This window comes from Oncorhynchus mykiss, chromosome 8 (assembly GCF_057628025.1).
Source record: "Oncorhynchus mykiss isolate SJ-2025 chromosome 8, ASM5762802v1, whole genome shotgun sequence".
NCBI lineage: Eukaryota > Metazoa > Chordata > Actinopteri > Salmoniformes > Salmonidae > Oncorhynchus > Oncorhynchus mykiss.
Window position 1 is genome coordinate 85,430,267 of NC_143029.1, and position 18,273 is coordinate 85,448,539.

An 18,273-nucleotide genomic window follows, 5' to 3' on the forward strand; every position below is an offset into this window, starting at 1 on the left:
TAGTAAAGCAATGGTCCTACACCCTTTTTGCTACATATACCGTGCATTCTGAAAGTATTCCGACCCCTTGACTTTCCCACATTTTGTTACGTTTCAGAATTATTCTTAAAGTGATTCAATTGTTTTTTTCCCCCTCATTAATCTACACACAATACCTCATAATGACTAAGGAAAATAAGGTTTTAATTTTGGGGGGGGGGGGGAATGCATAAAAAAAGGAAATATGACATTTACATAAGTATTCAGACCCTTTACTCAGTACTTGGAAGCACCTTTGGCAGCGATTACAGCCTCAAGTCTTCTTGGGTATGACACTACAAGCTTGGCACATCTGTATTTGAGGAGTTTCTCCCATTTTTCTCTGCTGATCCGCTCAAGCTCTGTCAGGTTGGATGGGGAGTGTCACTGCACAGCTATTTTCAGGTCTCTCCAGAGATGTTCGATTGGGTTCAAGTCCAGGCTCTGGCTGGGCCACTCAAGGACAGAGACTTGTCCCGAAGCCACTCCCGCGTTGTCTTGGCTGTGTGCTTAGGGTCGTCCTGTTGGAAGGTAAACCTTCAGCTCCCTGACCAAGGCCCATATCCCCCGATTACTCAGTTTGGCCGGGCAGCCAGCTCTAAGAAGAGTCTTGGTGATTCCAAACTTCAATTTCAGAATGATGGAGGCCACAGTGTTCTTAGGGACCTTCAATGCTGCAGACATTTTTTGGTGCTGTACCCTTCCCCAGATCTGTGCCTCGACACAATCCTTCCTGTCTCGGAGCTCAACAGACAATTCCTTTGACCTCATGCCTTGTGAGGATCAGGTGATGAGTGGCTAATATGCCTATGCCTCCTGTCCTGCTAGCTAACGTTCAATTGCTGGAAAATAGGTGGGACGAACTTAAAGCACATATATCCTACCAACGGGACATTAAAAACTGTAATATCTTATCTTTCACTGACTCGTGGCTGAACGACGAAATTAAGAACATACAGCTGGAGGCTTATACATTCTTACGGCAGGATAGAACAGCAGCCTCTGGTAAGACACGGGGCGGGGGCCTATGCATATATACAGTGGGGAGAACAAGTAGTTGTTACACTGCCGATTTTGCAGGTTTTCCTACTTACAAAGCATGTAAAGGTCTATAATTTTTATCATAGGTACACTTCAACTGTGAGAGACGGAATCTAAAACAAAAATCCAGAAAATCACATTGTATGATTTTTAAGTTATTAATTTGCATTTTATTGCATGACATAAGTATTTGATCAGCTACCAACCAGTAAGAATTCCGGCTCTCACAGACCTGTTAGTTTTTCTTTAAGGATCCCTCCTGTTCTCCACTCATTACCTGTATTAACTGCACCTGTTTGAACTTGTTACCTGTATAAAATACATCTGTCCACACACTCTATCAAACAGACTCCAACTACATGGCAGGACCTGGTCAATGACCTGAAGAGAGCTGGGACCACAGTCTCAAAGAAAACCATTAGTAACACACTACGCCGTCATGGATTAAAATCCTGCAGCGCACGCAAGGTCCCCTGCTTAAGCCAACGCATGTCCAGGCCCGTCTGAAGTTTACCAATGACCATCTGGATGATCCAGAGGAGGAATGGGAGAAGGTCATGTGGTCTGATGAGACAAAAATAGAGCTTTTTGGTCTAAACTCCACTCGCCATGTTTGGAGGAAGAAGAAGGATGAGTACAACCCCAAGAACACCATCCCAACCGTGAAGCATGGAGGTGGAAACATCATTCTTTGGGGATGCTTTTCTGCAAAGGGGACAGGACGACTGCACCGTATTGAGGGGAGGGTGGATGGGGCCATGTATCGCAAGATCTTGGCCAACAACCTCCTTCCCTCAGTAAGAGCATTGAAGATGGGTCGTGGCTGGGTCTTCCAACATGACAACGACCCGAAACACACAGCCAGGGCAACTAAGGAGTGGCCTTAGTAAGAAGCATCTCAAGGTCCTGGAGTGGCCTAGCCAGTCTTCAGACCTGAACCCAATAGAAAATCTTTGGAGGGAGCTGAAAGTCCGTATTGCCCAGCGACAGCCCCGAAACCTGAAGGATCTGGAGAAGGTCTGTATGGAGGAGTGGGCCAAAATCCCTGCTGCAGTGTGTGCAAACCTGGTCAAGAACTACAGGAAACGTATGATCTCTGTAATTGCAAACAAAGGTTTCTGTACCAAATATTAAGTTCTGCTTTTCTGATGTATCAAATACTTGTCATGCAATAAAATGCAAATGAGTTACTTAAAAATCATACAATGTGATTTTCTGGATTTTTGTTTTAGAGTATCCCTATGACTTTACAGACCTCTACATGCTTTGTAAGTAGGAAAACCTGCAAAATCGGCAGTGTATCAAATACTTGTTCTCCCCACTGTATAAACAACAGCTGGGGCACAATAACTAAGGAAGTCTCTGGGTTTTGCTTGCCTGAGGTAGAGTATCTCATGATAAGCTGTAGACCACACTATCTACCTAGAGTTTTCATCTGTATTTTTCGTATCTGTCTGCATACCACCACAGACCGATGCTGGCACTAAAACCGCACTCCATGAGCTGTATATCGCTATAAGCAAACAGGAAAACGTTCATCCATAGGCAACGCTCTCAGTGGAGCGGACTTTAATGCAGGGAAACTTGAATCAGTTTTACCTCATTTCTATCAGCATGTTAAATGTGCAACCAGAGGGGGGGAAATCTAGACCACTTTTACTCCACACACAGAGATGCGTGCAAGGCTCTCCCTCGTCTTCCATTTGGCAAATCTGAACATAATTATATCCTCCTGATTCCTGCTTACAAGCAAAAATGTAAGCAGGAAGCATCAGTGACTCGGTTTATAAAAAAGTGGTTAGATGAAGCAGATGCTAAACTACAGCACTGTTTTGCTAGCACAGACTGGAATATGTTCCTGGATTCTTCCGATGGTATTGAGGAGTACACCACATCAGTCACTGGCTTCATCAATAAGTGCATTGATGACGTTGTCCCCACAGTGACTGTATGTACATACCCCAACCAGAAGCCATGGGTTACAGGCAACGTTCTCACTGAGCTAAAGGGTAGAGCTGCCGCTTTCAAAGAGCGGGACTCTAACCCAGAAGCTCATAAGATATCCCGCTATGCCTTCCGGCAAACCATCAAACAGGCAGAGCATCAATACAGGACTAAGATCAAATCGTACTACACTGGCTCCAACGCTCGCCGGATGTGGCCGGGCTTGCAAACTAATACAGACTACAAAGGGAAGCACAGCCGAGAGCTTCCCAGTGACATGGGCCTACCAAATGAGCTAAATCACTTCTATGCTCGCTTCGAGGCAAGTAACACTGAAACATGCATGAGAGCATCAGCTATTCTGGACGACTGTGTGATCACTCTCTACGCAGCCGATGTCAGACCTTTAAACATGTCAACATTCACAAGGCCGCAGGGCCAGACGGATTACCAGGACGTGTACTCTGAGCATGTACTGACCAACTGGCAAGTGTCTTTACTGACATGTTCAGCCTCTCCCTGTCTGAGTCTGTAATACCAGCATGTTTCAAGCAGACCACCATAGTCCCTGTGCCCAAGAACACTAAGGTAACCTGCCTAAATGACTACCGACCCGTAGCACTCACGTCTGTAGCCATTAAATGCTTTGAAAGGCTGGTCAACACCATTATCCCACATCAACACCATTATCCCAGAAACCCGAGACCCACTCCAAATTGCATACCACACCAACAAATCTGCAAATGATGCAATCTCTATTGCACACCACACTGGCCTTTCACACCTGGACAAAAGGAACACCTATGTGAGAATGCTATTCATTGACTGCAGCTCAGCGTTCAACACCATAGTGCCCTCAAAGCTCATCACTAAGCTAAGGACCCTGGGACTAAACACATTCCTCTGCATCTGGATCCTGGACTTCCTGATGGGCCTCCCTCTGGTGTTAAGGGTAGGCAACAACACATCCACCACGCTGATCCTCAACCCAGGGGCCCCTCAGTGGTGCATGCTCAGTTCTCTTCTGTACTCCCTGTTCACTCATGACTGCACGGCCAGGCACGACTCCAACACCATCATAGAGTTTGCTGATGACACAACAGTGGTAGGCCTGATCCCTGACAACGATGAGATAACCTATAGGGAGAAGGTCAGAGACCTGACCGTGTGGTGCAAGGACAACAACCTCTCCCTCAACGTGATCAAGACAAATGAGATGATTGTGGACTACAGGAAAAGGAGGAACGAGCACGCCCCCATTCTCATCGACGGGGCTGTAGTTGAGCAGGTTGAGAGCTTCAAGTTCCTTGGTGTCCACATCACCAACAAACTAAAATGGTCCAAGCACACCAAGACACGCGTGAAGAGGGCACAACAAAACCTACTCCCCCTCGGGAGACTGAAAATATTTGGCATGGGTCCTCAGATCCTCAAAAGGTTTTACAGCTGCACCATCGAGAGCATCCTGATGGGTTGCATCACTGCCTGGTATGGCAACTGCTCGGCCTCTGACCGCAAGGCACTACAGAGGGTCGTGCGTACGGCCCAGTACATAACCGGGGCCAAGTTTCCTACCATCCAGGACCTCTATACCAGGTGTCAGAGGAAGGTCCTAAAAATTGTCAACGACTCCAGCCACCCTAGTTATAGACTGTTCTCTCTGCTACCACATGGCAAGCGGTACTGGAGCGCCAAGTCTAGGTCCAAGAGAATCCTAAACAGCTTATAACCCCCCAAGCCATAAGACTCCTGAACAGCTAATAAAATGGCTACCCAGACTACTTGCATTGCCCCCCCCCCCCCTTTTCTTCGCTGCTGCTACTCTGATCAATGGAAACAGGATGCACCTGAGATCAATTTGGAGTCTCATATCACATGGTCTGAAGACTTATGTAAATAAGGTATTTCTGTTTAAAAACTAATTCTGAATTAGCTAAAATGTAAAACAAAAAAAATGTTTTTGCTTTGTCATTATGAGGTATTGTGCGTAGATTGATGAGGAAGAAAAATAATTTAATAATTTTTAGAATAAGGCTGTAACGTAACAAAATGTGGAGAAAGTCAAGGGGTCTGAGTACTTTCCGAATGCATTACATTTTACATATTGTTGTGGTTCATTTCTTTACTATCAAATGAGGAGAGACAAACTGATCACACAAGTCAGAGTTATACTTAAACTAAATCTTGAATCACTTTTTAATAATAGTGCAGGTCAATACAACGCACACACATAAAGGGAATCGATTGAGGGCTCTATCATAATGTTGGCTGGTCGACGATTCACGGTCAAATGATTCGTTGAGAGCCCCGGGACAAAAGTACAAAGGTCTTTTATGGCCAAGATACACCCCTTTCAACCTACATGACGAACAACAGATCTATAGAATGGGTCACAAGGTTAAGATTTGTATGAAAGATACCTATGACACATTGCAGACAGTATCTGCTGTGTCAACAGTTTTCATTGTATAGACCAGTGTTCGTCCCTCTGACTCCAAACTGGAGCCATCTTTCCCTGGTAGGGTATAGAAAAGCAACATTAATCCATGCTCTGGAATGCTCTTTAGGTTTTATCACCCAAAATACATTGTAATTTTTCTGTTAGTGTTATCTCCCATCCTCAGTAGAACACACACACACAATAGTTAAGAATACTCTATTCTGTCGAATAAAACAACCATTTGATAAAAGTACTTTTACATAATCTTGCAATTTTTCCTCTCACAATATACATTTGACATTTTATTACTGAACAAAAATATAAATGCAACATGTAACAATTTCAATGATATTACTGAGGATATCAGTCAATTTAAATGGATAAATTAAGACCTACTCTGTGGATTTCACATGACTGGGCAGGGGCTTAGTCGTGGATAGCCACTGGGAAGCCAGAGCCAGCCAATCAAAATGTGTTTTTCCCTACAAAAGAGCTTTATTACAGACAGGAATTCTCCTCAGTTTCATCAGCTGTCCGGGTGGCTGGTCTCAGACGATCCCGCAGGTGAAGAAGCTGGATGTGGAGGTCCTGGGATGGCATGGTTACATGTGGTCTGCGGTTGTGAGGCCAGTTGGACATACTGCCAAATTTTCTAAAACAACATTGGAGGTGGCTTATGGTAGAGAAATGAACATTCAATTCCCTGGCTACAGTTCTGGTGAGGAACAACACTTTACATGTTGCCTTTATATTTTTGTTTAGTATACAGTCCCAGTCAAAAGTTTGGACACACCTACTCATTCAAGGGTTTTTCTTTATTTTTACTATTTTCTACATTGTAGAATAATAGTGAAGGCATCAACACTATGAAATAACACATGGAATCATGTAGTAACTAAAAAAGTGTTTAATAAACAAATCAAAATATATTTTACATTTGAGTTTCTTCAAAGTAGCCACACTTTGCCTTGATGACGGCTTTGCACACGCTTGTTATTCTCTCAACCAGCCTCATGAGGTAGTCACCTGGAATGCATTTCACCTAATAGGTGTGCCTTGTTAATTTGTGGAATTTGTTTATTTATTAATGTGTTTGAGCCAACCGCTGTGTCTTTGTGAGACGCAGAGTAGGTGGAAGGATGATCTCCGCATGTGTGGTTCCCACCGTGAAGCATGGAGGATGAGGTATGATGGTGTGGGGGTGCTTTGCTGGTGACACTGTAATTTATTTAGAATTCAAGGCACACTTAACAGGCATGGCTACCACAGCATTCTGCAGCAATATGCCATCCCATCAGGTTTGCGCTTAGTGGGACTTAGTGAAGCTAGTTGAGAGAATGCCAAGAGTCTTCCTTTTTTGTGGCGGTCCTCATGAGAGCCAGTTTCATCACAGTGCTTGATAGTTTTTGCGACTGCACTTGAAGAAACTTTCAAAGTTCTTGACATTTTTTGGGTTGACTGCCCTTCATGTCCTAAAGTAATGACGGACTGTCATTTCTGTTTACTTATTTGAGCTGTTCTTGACATAATATGGACTTGGCTTTTTACCAAATAGGACTATCTTCTGTATACCACCCCTACCTGGTCACAACACAACCGATTGGCTCAAACGCATTAAGAAGGAAAGAAATTCCACAAATAAACTTTTAGCAAGGCACACCTGTTAATTGAAATGCATTCCAGGTTACTACCTCATGAGGCTGGTTGAGAGAATGCCAAGCGTGTGCAAAGCTGTCAAGGCAAACATGGGCTACTTTGAAGAATCTCAAATATAAAATATATTTGGATTTGTTTAACACTTTTTTGGTTACTACATGATTCCATATGTGCTATTTCACAGTGTTGATGTCTTCACTGTTAAACTACAATGTACAAATAAAAAAAACACCTGGAATGATCAGTTGTGTCCAAACTTTTGACTGGTAATGTACATACATATGTAACAGTATAACTTTAGACCGTCCCCTCGCCCATACCCGGGCTCGAACCAGGGACCCTCTGCACACACCAACAACAGTCACCCACGAAGCATCGCTACCCATCGCTCCACAAAAGCCGCGGATCTTGCAGCGCAAGGGGAACCATTACTTCAAGGTCTCAGAACAAGTGACGTCCACGATTGAAACGCTATTTAGCGCGCACCACCGCTGACTTCTAGCCGTTTCACATCCGTTACACATACATACATACATACATACATACATACAGTACCAGTCAAAAGTTTGGATACACCTACTCATTTAAGTATTTTCTTTATTTTTTAGTATTTTCTACATTGTAGAATAAGGCTCAATCTGACCATGAATCTGATTTTAAAAGTTAGGCAATGTTGTATTTGAGCTAACACTAACCCTTTTCCTAACCTGCTGCATAAATTATCCTAACCTGCTATGAAAAGTCAATTTTGACATAAACTCTGTACTATCAATTCAAAACAATTTACCACTGGATCAGCGGAATTTAGTTCACCGGAAGAGGAATGACCGAGCGTGTGTTTCGTGGTCTCATCTGATTGGTTAAGGATGATAGCGTTTGAACCAATGAGAGGCAGACATCTGTTCACTCGAGCAACTCCGAAATTGCTTTCCCTTCCTTGTCATTCAATGAAATCACAAGACATTACCTGGAAGAGTCTCTTTTGAGGACAACGTTTAAGCTTTAGGCGGTCAAAATGCAGGTCTTGGGATCATTCGCGATAATTCTGTCCATATTTTCTGTTCATTCTACCGTTTATTTCCAAGAACAATTCCTTGATGGAGGTAAGTTCGTGTTATTTCTGACGTTCCACCCTCGTCTAGAAACGTTAGCTAGCTAGCTAGCCCACTTACTCAGGCCATGCACGAGTTTCAAAGATGGACCTGGAAATGTGTTGTCACACTGCCTTCTCTTCAATTTAACTGTATGCTGCATATTTTGTTGCACATGCATTACTTACATGTTAATGCTAGCTATAGTGCTTCATATTGAAAGAAAATTAGCTTTGACAATGTAACATTTGCAGACTTAGTTAGGTAACTACAGTCACGTTAGTTAGGCTACACTGGTCTATTCAGACAGAATCATGAGTTCCATTTGTAACATTTTGACTCACCATACCTAATCATCAAGCCATTTGTTTTTGTATGTCATCAGAGAAGTGGCTAGTGACACCTTTAAAAAAAATAAACTGAAATTAAGGTTTTTGCCCTCATCAGATGGTGTCCAGACTGTAAAATTACTGTGTTTGAGATGGAGAAGGCCTTATGCCATATTTTACACTAAGGCGATATCAGTGACTGGTCTTCATTTTTGATGATTCTGACTGTTCAATGGTTGGTGTATCTTTCTGCAGATGCCTGGAAGACTCGCTGGCTGGACTCTAAGCACAAGGCAGACTACGGAGAGTGGAAACTGACAGCTGGTAACTTCTATGGAGATGCTGAGAAGGACAAAGGTTAGTTCATTATTGCCCCCTGGGTCCATGACCTTACTGGGTCAGTTTCTTTATAGTCTCCTGGGTCAGTGCTGCCTACCAGGGTTTGGGGTCATTTCAGGAAGTGAACTGAAATTCCTACACTGTAGCTTTTCGGTTTACTTCCTGAATTGATGGAATTTACCACAATTCTGCAGCCTGCTGTTTGGCTGGGGTCTTGAACATGTTCTGATATTAACTAAGATACTGATAATGGCTGTTGGTGATTTGTGACTTGTGTTGTCAGCCATTATGACTGTTATACAGCGAGTATTCATCAGTGTTACCATGCAACACTCTGGCTGTGTCCCCAGGTCTACAGACGAGCCAGGACGCCCGTTTCTATGCCGCGTCGGCCCGCTTCGAACCCTTCAGCAACGAGGGAAAGACTCTGGTGATCCAGTTCACTGTGAAACACGAGCAGAAAATTGACTGTGGTGGCGGTTATGTCAAGGTGTTCCCCTCCACCCTTGACCAGGCTGAGATGCACGGAGACTCCCAGTACTACATCATGTTCGGTAGGTACCTCTGTCTGGTCTTATGGGCAGTGCACTGGCGTGTATTCATTAGGGCACATCATAGAAAATTGTAGCCAAACATTTTGCAACACAAACAAGAGTTCTTTTTTTTATATATTATACAAATTCAGGTAGGTCCCTCCCTGTTTTTGTTCCATTTGCTTCCATTTGGTTAGTGAATACACACAGGAGTTTTTCCTAAATTTAACACGTTGTGACATGACCAGGGAAAACTCTGGGTCCTTATTGGAGCCTATGAGTAGGTTTATTTCCTAGTCTAATAACATGGGCAGGAACATCAGGACTGGTGTGTGTGTGTGACGATGACTCAATTATGTTGGACAGCTTTGTGGTGATTGGATGGAAGGTCTCTACTAGAGGTCGACCTATTATGATTTTTCAACGCCGATACCAATTTATTGGAGGACCAAAAAAAGCCAAAGCTGATTTTATTATTTATTTTAAATATATTCAAACACAAGCTTAGCCTTTTGTTAACACCACTGTCATCTCAGATTTTCAAAATATGCCTTTCAACCAAAGCTACACAAGCATTTGTGTAAGAGTATTGATAGCCTAGCATAGCATTAAGCCTAGCATTCAGCAGGCAACATTTTCACACAAACAAGAAAAACATTCAAATAAAATCATTTACCTTTGAAGAACTTCAGATGATTTCAACGACGAGACTCTGTTAAATAGCAAATGTTCATTTTTTTCCAAAAAGATGATTTTTGTTGGCGAAATAGCTCTGTTTTGTTCATCACGTTTGGCTAAGAAAAAGACCGGAAAATTCAGTCACTACAACGCCAAACTTTTTTCCAAATTAGCTCCATAATATCGACAAACATGGCAAACGTAGTTTAGAATCAATCCTCAAGGTGTTTTTCACATATCTATTCGATAATATATCAGTCGTGACAGTTGGTTTCTCATCAGAAGCAAACAGAGAAATACTGCAGCTGGAGATTACGCAATAATTGCAACGGAGGACACCAAGCGACCACCTGGTGGATGTAGTCTCTTATGGTCAATCTTCCAATGATATGCCTACAAATACGTCACAATGCTGTCAACACCTTGGGGAAGCGACAGAAAGCCTAAGCTCATTCGTGGCCCATTCACAGCCATATAAGGAGTCATTGGCATGAGGCGGTTTCAAAAAATGCGGCACTTCCTGATTGGATTTTTATCTGGGTTTCGCCTGTAACTAGTTTTGGAAACGTCAGAGTTTTCTTTCCAAAGCTGTCAATTATATACATAGTTGAGCATCTTTTCGTGACAAAATATCTTGTTTAAAACGGGAACGTTTTTCATCCAAAAATTAAAATAGCGCCCCCTATATCCAAGAAGTTAACAAGTTTTAGATTGTAGCTATTATAGGAATTATGACACGTCGACTTTCTCTCTATACCATTTGTATTTCATATACCTTTGACTATTGGATGTTCTAATAGGCACTTTAGTATTGCCAGCCTAATCTCAGGAGTTGATCGGCTTGAAGTCATAAACAGCGCTGTGCTTCAAATATTGCTATGAGCTGCTTGCAAACGCAGTAAAGTTTGAATGAATGCATGCTTACTAGCCTAGACTTAATTATAATATAATAAACACAAGTACGAGCCTTTGGTCATTAATATGGTCAAATCCGTAAACTATCATTTCGAAAACAAAACATTTATTCTTTCAGTGAAATGCGTAATTGATCTGTATTTTATCTAACGGGTGGCAACCCTCAGTCTAAATATTGCTGTTACATTGCACAACTTTCAATATTATGTCGTAATTCTGGAAAATTAGTTCGCAGCGAGCCAGGTTGCCCAAACTGTTGCATATACCCTGACTCTGCGCGCAATGAACGCAAGAGAAGTAACACAATTTCCCTAATTAATATTGCCTGCTAACATGAATTAAATTCAGCTAAATATGCAATTAGCACCTCTAGTGCTAATTTGATCATTCTGTCCTGCGACCTGTACAGGCCCTGACATCTGTGGCTACAGCACCAAGAAGGTCCACGTTATCTTCAACTACAAGGGCAAGAATCACCTCATCAAGAAGGAAGTCAAGTGCAAGGTAAGGTGCTCTGGTTTTGAGTTCTGTCCTCTGATTACCGTCTCACACACACACACCTACTTTAACCTAAGCGATCTCTCTTCCCCCTCTTCAGGATGACGAGCTGACCCACCTGTACACGCTGATCCTGAACCCAAACCAGACCTACGAGGTGAAGATCGATAATGAGAAGGTTGAGTCAGGCACTCTGGAGGAGGACTGGGACTTCCTGCCGGCTAAGACCATCAAGGACCCCGAGGCCAAGAAGCCCGAGGACTGGGACGACCGCCCCAAGATGGATGATGCTGAAGACACCAAGCCAGAGGTACAACCACTGTCTTTAAACACCATGTGGCACCAAGCCTATTCAAATCAAACTTTTATTTAAACTGCATTTAGATCATATGACACCTATCATATGACACTTTACTGTAAAATACACCCAGTAAAAGAAAGTAGAGGACAGATGCCTCATTATTACTATAGTCAGTGCAGGAGCTGAGTGTATTTTATTTAACTAGGCAAGTCAGTTAAGAACAAATTCTTATTTTACAATGACGGCCTATTCCCCCTGGCCAAACCCGGATGACGCTGGGCCAATTGTGCACCGCCCTACGGCCGGTTGTGATACCGCCTGGAATCTAACCAGGGTCTGTAGTGATGCCTCTAGCACTGAGATGCAGTGCCTTAGGCCACTGCGCAACTCGGGAGGGGCTAGTAGCAACACCACCTCAGATGTTTCACTGTTTGAGTTCCTGTTCTTCTGATAGACTATTAAACAAAAAGTATTGTGGAGCTCCTGCTCTTAAATATAAACAGGACCAGAGTACCTACACCTATTTTCGTCCAAGTCATATATTGTTATTGGTTTTACCATGATAATAGTGAGGCTGACCTCGACGTGCCTTAGCAGGAAGTGATTTTTATATTGTGAGCTGTGTGTCCAGGATTGGTCCAGTAAGCTATACTGTAGTAGTTAATGACTGTTGTTCCAGGACTGGGATGTGGCTGAGAACATCCCTGACCCTGATGCCAAGAAGCCTGACGACTGGGACGTGGACATGGATGGAGAGTGGGAGCCGCCTGTGATCACCAACCCAGAGTACAAGGTTTGTGTTAAACTAGGCTGGGGCGGTGATCAGTGATCACACTATACCAGTGTTCCTCAACTCCAGTCTACAAGCCCAGAACAAGTGTACCTAATTCAACTAATCAAAGGCTTGCTATAAGTAGTTTGACTCAGATTTGTTAGTGTGGTTCTGGGACAAAAATGTGCAATGGATGGTACTCGAGGACATTAGTTGAGAAACACTATCAGCTTATCAAACTGAACCAAGAGGAGTGTTTTCAGCTAATTTGTCAATGAGATGTGCTTAGCCAGAGTGGTATTCAAGACCGCAACGTTGTAGAAACATGTTATTCTTGAAAGGGAAGTTCTAGCAACATTTTTTTGCAACAGCTTTTTGTTGCCATTCAGTTTTTGTGAAGTGGAATGGGGGAAGTTGTTTCCTGAAATAATGCCACACAATTTGGACCGTTTGTTGCAAAACTGGTTAGGACTTAACCTTTGTGCAACTGGCACAAGTTGAGGAAGACTCTATAGACATTATCACACTGCATTGTTCTTAGCCCCAGGGCTAGATGCATTGTTCTTAGCCCCAGGGCTAGATGCGTTGTTCTTAGCCCCAGGGCTAGATGCGTTGTTCTTAGCCCCAGGGCTAGATGCGTTGTTCTTAGCCCCAGGGCTAGATGCGTTGTTCTTAGCCCCAGGGCTAGATGCGTTGTTCTTAGCCCCAGGGCTAGATGCGTTGTTCTTAGCCCCAGGGCTAGATGCGTTGTTCTTAGCCCCAGGGCTAGATGCGTTGTTCTTAGCCCCAGGGCTAGATGCGTTGTTCTTAGCCCCAGGGCTAGATGCGTTGTTCTTAGCCCCAGGGCTAGATGCGTTGTTCTTAGCCCCAGGGCTAGATGCGTTGTTCTTAGCCCCAGGGCTAGATGCGTTGTTCTTAGCCCCAGGGCTAGCTTAGCCTGTGTTCACATGAGCATTTTTTTACACTGGGGTAAGTATTCACATGTATTCCAAAGCCCTGGGATAACGGACAAGCATTTTAGTCATTTGGTAGATACACTTAACCCTAATTGCGCCTGTAAGTTGCTCTGGATAAGTGCCTTGCTCAAGGGCACATCAACATATTTTTCACCTAGTTGGCTCGGGGATTTGAACCAGCAACCTTTTTAGTTACTGGCACAAAGCTCTTAACCGCTAGACTACATTTTGTCTCTGACATGCGACCAACTTAGTAATGCCATTTCCTCTTGCATCTTTTAATTTTTTATTTAATTTTACCTTTATTTAACCAGGTAGGCTAGTTGAGAACAGGTTCTCATTTACAACTGCGACCTGGCCAAGATAAAGCATAGCAGTGTGAACAGACAACAGAGTTACACATGGAGTAAACAATTAACAAGTCAATAACACAGTAGAGAAAAAAGAGTCTATATACATGGACCAGCATTTGATTTCCAACAGTGATGGTTTTTGCTGTCTGACCTCGGTAACTGTTTTACTTTTGATATGCGATCTCGCCCCTGTGCAGAGATGAATCAAATCAAACTTTATTTGTCACATGCGCCGAATACATAAAAGCTATGAAAAGTGTTTGCTGCCCTTCTAGCAGTTGCTTTAGTTGGGTAAGTACGAAGACATTAGCCAACCTGCATGGCAAACATTTTTGATTTTGCACGTATTACAGTATTTTGCTCAGATTGAAGGATGAAATGGTATGATTTTACTGATCAAATTAACATGCATATGTAAATTAAGTTTCAGTGCAGCTTTTGTGATTGGACAGTGAGCATGCTAGGCATTGTTCTTGACCCTGGCTCACACTGGCTATATTGGCACAGTGTTTCTGGGGCTAACTCCGAAAAGTCGGCGCTAACCGTGCTCCGGAGCAGGGCCAACTAGCCCACTTCTAAAATGTGCAAGAGTGAACATTCGCTTAGCCCCGGGCTAAATATCTTCCTTAACCCTGGGTTAAGGTGCAGGAAGAATGTGCCTACTGCTTTTAAAAACAATGGCTAAGACTAAAGCAACAACCATGCGTTGTCTGCAGGGAGAGTGGAAGCCCAAGCAGATTGACAACCCTAACTACAAAGGAGCCTGGGTCCATCCTGAGATCGATAACCCAGAGTACGCCGCTGACTCTAACATCTACAAGTTTGATGACATCAGTGTCCTGGGCCTGGATCTGTGGCAGGTGAGACTGGACACCACAGAATTTGAAATATAACATAATACATTATACATGCTACATTATTTAATAAAATGTATGCATTTTAATGGTGTACACCTGTGAGAAACTCCTATTTTTACCCTCAAGTTTTACCTAACCATGTGACCTTACCAAGAAACTCCTGAGGGGTTTACTACTAAGAGTCTTCGAAGCTAGCCGACTTCAGTTCGCTTACTACAAAGCAGGGGTCAATGAGCTGGCCAGCTAACGTGCCTAAATATATAATAAAAAAAATATGAGCTTGAAATGGGAACGATCTAGCGGACTCGACAGTCAAAAACACACATCGAAGTTTAGCTTTTATTAATGACCCTGAAGATTGGTTCTGGTTGTTTATCAATGTTAGCTGGCGAACCCTCATTGACGCTGCTTTGTTGTAAGCTAAGCTAACTGAAGCTGGTTGGTTTTAGAAGACTCGGAGTAGATCTTGCTTCCTTTATACTTTACCCCCTATGGACTTATGACTATCTATAGTAATGCTAATTGTAGATAGTAGGGCCTTTTCCTGGTCATGTGAGAAATAAATAGCTTTTTAAAATGTTGTATTATCAATGTAGTTAAGACACCAACATCATGAGTTTCTTTTCAGGTGAAATCTGGCACAATCTTTGACAACTTCCTGGTCTCAGATGATGTGAAGGAAGCAGAGGAGTTTGGAGCTGAGACATGGGGTGTTACTAAGGTATGTGATAACTATACTGTGTTGAACTGGCTGGTCCTCTATTCTTCTATGAGTGTGCTTTGTACATTCCCAATATTAACACACCATGTTTCAATTCATCAACCAATCAACTCCTTGGTTATTTGAATCGGGTGTCCTAGTGCTGGGCTCGAGCAGAAATTTTGAACATGCCACCTACCACAATAAGGCTTCCAGTTCACTGTCAATACATGTCCATCTACTGTTACCACCCCTCTTTACACATGTCACAGGAGCCAGAGAAGAAAATGAAACAGGAGGAAGATGACAAGAAACGTAAAGAGGAAGATGAGAAAAACAAAGAACAAGCCACTGAGGCAGAAGAGGAAGGTGAGGACGAGGAAGGTGAGGACGAAGAGGAGGAGGAGGAGGAGGAGACTCCAGAGGAAGGAACTGAGGAAGAAGAGGTTCCAGAGAAAGATGAGCTATAGGCTGGCTTGGACACAAGTGTCTGTCTGAATCCCAATTCAACCCCTAGCCACTACATCCTAGTCTCTGGTGTAGATCTGAGAGATTCAAGAAGGATGTCCACAATTTGACTACAATTCCAACAGAGGGCAAGATTGATCTGCCAATTATGCAATCCTCTGAGATCTACACAAGTACCTATGAGCTAGGGGTTGATTTGTGATTTAGGGTGTGTGTCCCGCTCTGGCTCTACTAACCAGGGAGTTAACATGGCTGCTATGCATCCATCCCCTGAGAAGCCAATGGGTCCATTGAGAGTTAAAAGCTTGACTGAAGTGTATCCCAAATGACACCCTACCTCTGATATAGTGCAGTTTTGACCAGGACCCCTGGGTAAAAGTATTGCTATATATATTATAGGTGATCGGGTGCCATTTGGGATACAGATTGGGTGGTATTGGACTTAGTGATTCACACGTCAGCTTGTATGTTTTATAGTTGATTTTTGTTTCCCTTATCCAGATATGACATTCATAGGTCCTCCCAATCCAGTACGTCATGCTTAATTGTGTAGTGTGTTCAGTGTCTTTATATCCAACAGCAGTTAATTTACTTTTGTACCATGTAACATATTTCCATTGGCTCTGCCATTTTCTTTTCCGACCCAACTTAACACACCAAGATGTTCTCTGCTCTGACGTGATTCACAAAGTCACTGGTTGTCATCGTTTGGAAATAAATTGGTTCTTGTACCACTGAATGTTTTGTAAAGTGCAACATGTTTCTCAACGTGCCTTCTCATCCGACCTGGCACTTTGTCATTCACATCAGCTCATTGTTATTCTACTGTGTTCTCATTACATCAATTTGTTTCGCGCTGAATTTTCCTCACTTGTTTGTTTGTCTTTACTGTTTGTTTCCATACGTGTTCAATGAGATTACATGCTTGGCCAATTAAAACAGTTGTTGGGTTCTCTGCGTTTTGATGAATATTGTGAAAGATTAGTCATTTATAAATTGACCCTCCTGTTCAATGCTGTGACTGTCAAATACAGTTGGTTTCTGCTTTGAATTTTAAAATTCCTTTTTTTTTTTCCCCCTTGAAAGTATCGTGATTGTTTGATCGTTGAATGGCGTTACATCCTAACAATGCCAAGGGTCTGTTGGACACCAAACATATAATTGCTGTCATGTCAACCCCATGTTGTACAGCAATGTCACCTAGGAATGCGCACTTTTCTTATAACAATGTTATTAATACCAAAGTTTTATTTAAAATAATTTAACTGAGGTCTTATTATTGACCCCTACATATTATACTGAAAATAGTGTTTGATATTAGACGGTAGGAAAAATAATCTGAGAAAGGTCTTACTCATGATCAACCAATTGGATTAATTAAAAATAATGAAACAATTTTGCAACGTGGGTGGAAACACAATAACACTGGCGGTTTATTGCTTTGGTGCAAGTTTTACATGTAAATTTTCACAACTTAGTACAAAACTCTAAACTGATCAAACGGCAGTTTCAAAACTAAAGAACATTTTCAATTGACTTAAGTACAAACACAGTCACTTTTTCACATCGCAATACATGTTCATATAAAGTAATTGCCTTTCGCAATGCAACTCTCACATTACTTTTGATAGGATTCTCTTTTGTTAATATGGATTTTACTATTAATCCGACTGCTCCTAATCGATCATTTAAACATTTGGTAAACCTACACATTTACATATCTGGTTTGTCTCCTACAGATTTTGAGAACTACATAATGAAAATGTATGTGAAGTAGAAACAGAAAGTATATATATATATATACTTGAATCTACTATGATGATTTATGATTGTACTTCACAATACGTTTTTAAAAAATCTGACATTGACAATATTAGAGATGTGCTTTATGTAACAAATCAATGTTTATTGGTCGCGTACACAGATAGTGTTTGTAGCTCTTACAGTGCAGTAATACAATACCAGTACACAAAGTCAAAAACAAATAAATGCATCCCCTATACAGTAAACATGTATCCAAAGAAAACGAAGTTGCTAAAACTGCATTGGCTAATACAGAACTGTAATACCGTAATATATTTACTTAGCAGACGCTTTTATTGAAAGTGAAAATAGTCCACACATTTTGGTATTAATCGAACCCACAACTCTGGTGCTGTAAAGTAAACTGAGCTTTTGTTCATAAAAAAATAAAACAAATTGGATCTAAAACATTGTTGAAAAAAAGTACAGAATGTTCAGACGCCATCCTAATCCCTTCTCTTAACTGTAAACCATTAGCAACCTAGCCAACCTCCATTATGATACAATAAATAAAATAAAATAACAAATGAAATAAAACATAAAAACATATGACCATACATATGTATGTGTCACATATACAC

At 42.1% G+C, this 18,273-nt stretch overlaps 1 protein-coding gene across 1 annotated transcript; it reads left to right on the forward strand.

Annotated features, from left to right (window-relative positions):
* The first annotated feature begins 7,526 nt into the window (after positions 1–7,526).
* On the forward strand, positions 7,527–16,841 carry calr3b (calreticulin 3b). Its single transcript, XM_021614062.3, has 9 exons — positions 7,527–8,202; positions 8,775–8,876; positions 9,209–9,412; positions 11,394–11,488; positions 11,583–11,792; positions 12,463–12,576; positions 14,581–14,724; positions 15,350–15,442; positions 15,694–16,841. The coding sequence occupies exons 1-9, from the start codon at positions 8,115–8,117 to the stop codon at positions 15,889–15,891; spliced, it is 1,248 nt and encodes a 415-aa protein (XP_021469737.1). The 5' UTR covers positions 7,527–8,114; the 3' UTR covers positions 15,892–16,841.
* The last annotated feature ends 1,432 nt before the right edge of the window (positions 16,842–18,273 follow it).

Excerpts from the sequence above, each read along its gene's own strand:
- calr3b (XM_021614062.3), top strand. The coding sequence starts at position 8,115 with ATGCAGGTCTTGGGATCATTCGCGATAATTCTGTCCATATTTTCTGTT. Across the intron at positions 14,725-15,349 it reads TGGGCCTGGATCTGTGGCAG|GTGAAATCTGGCACAATCTT; the intron begins GTGAGACTGGAC and ends GTTTCTTTTCAG. Across the intron at positions 15,443-15,693 it reads AGACATGGGGTGTTACTAAG|GAGCCAGAGAAGAAAATGAA; the intron begins GTATGTGATAAC and ends CACATGTCACAG.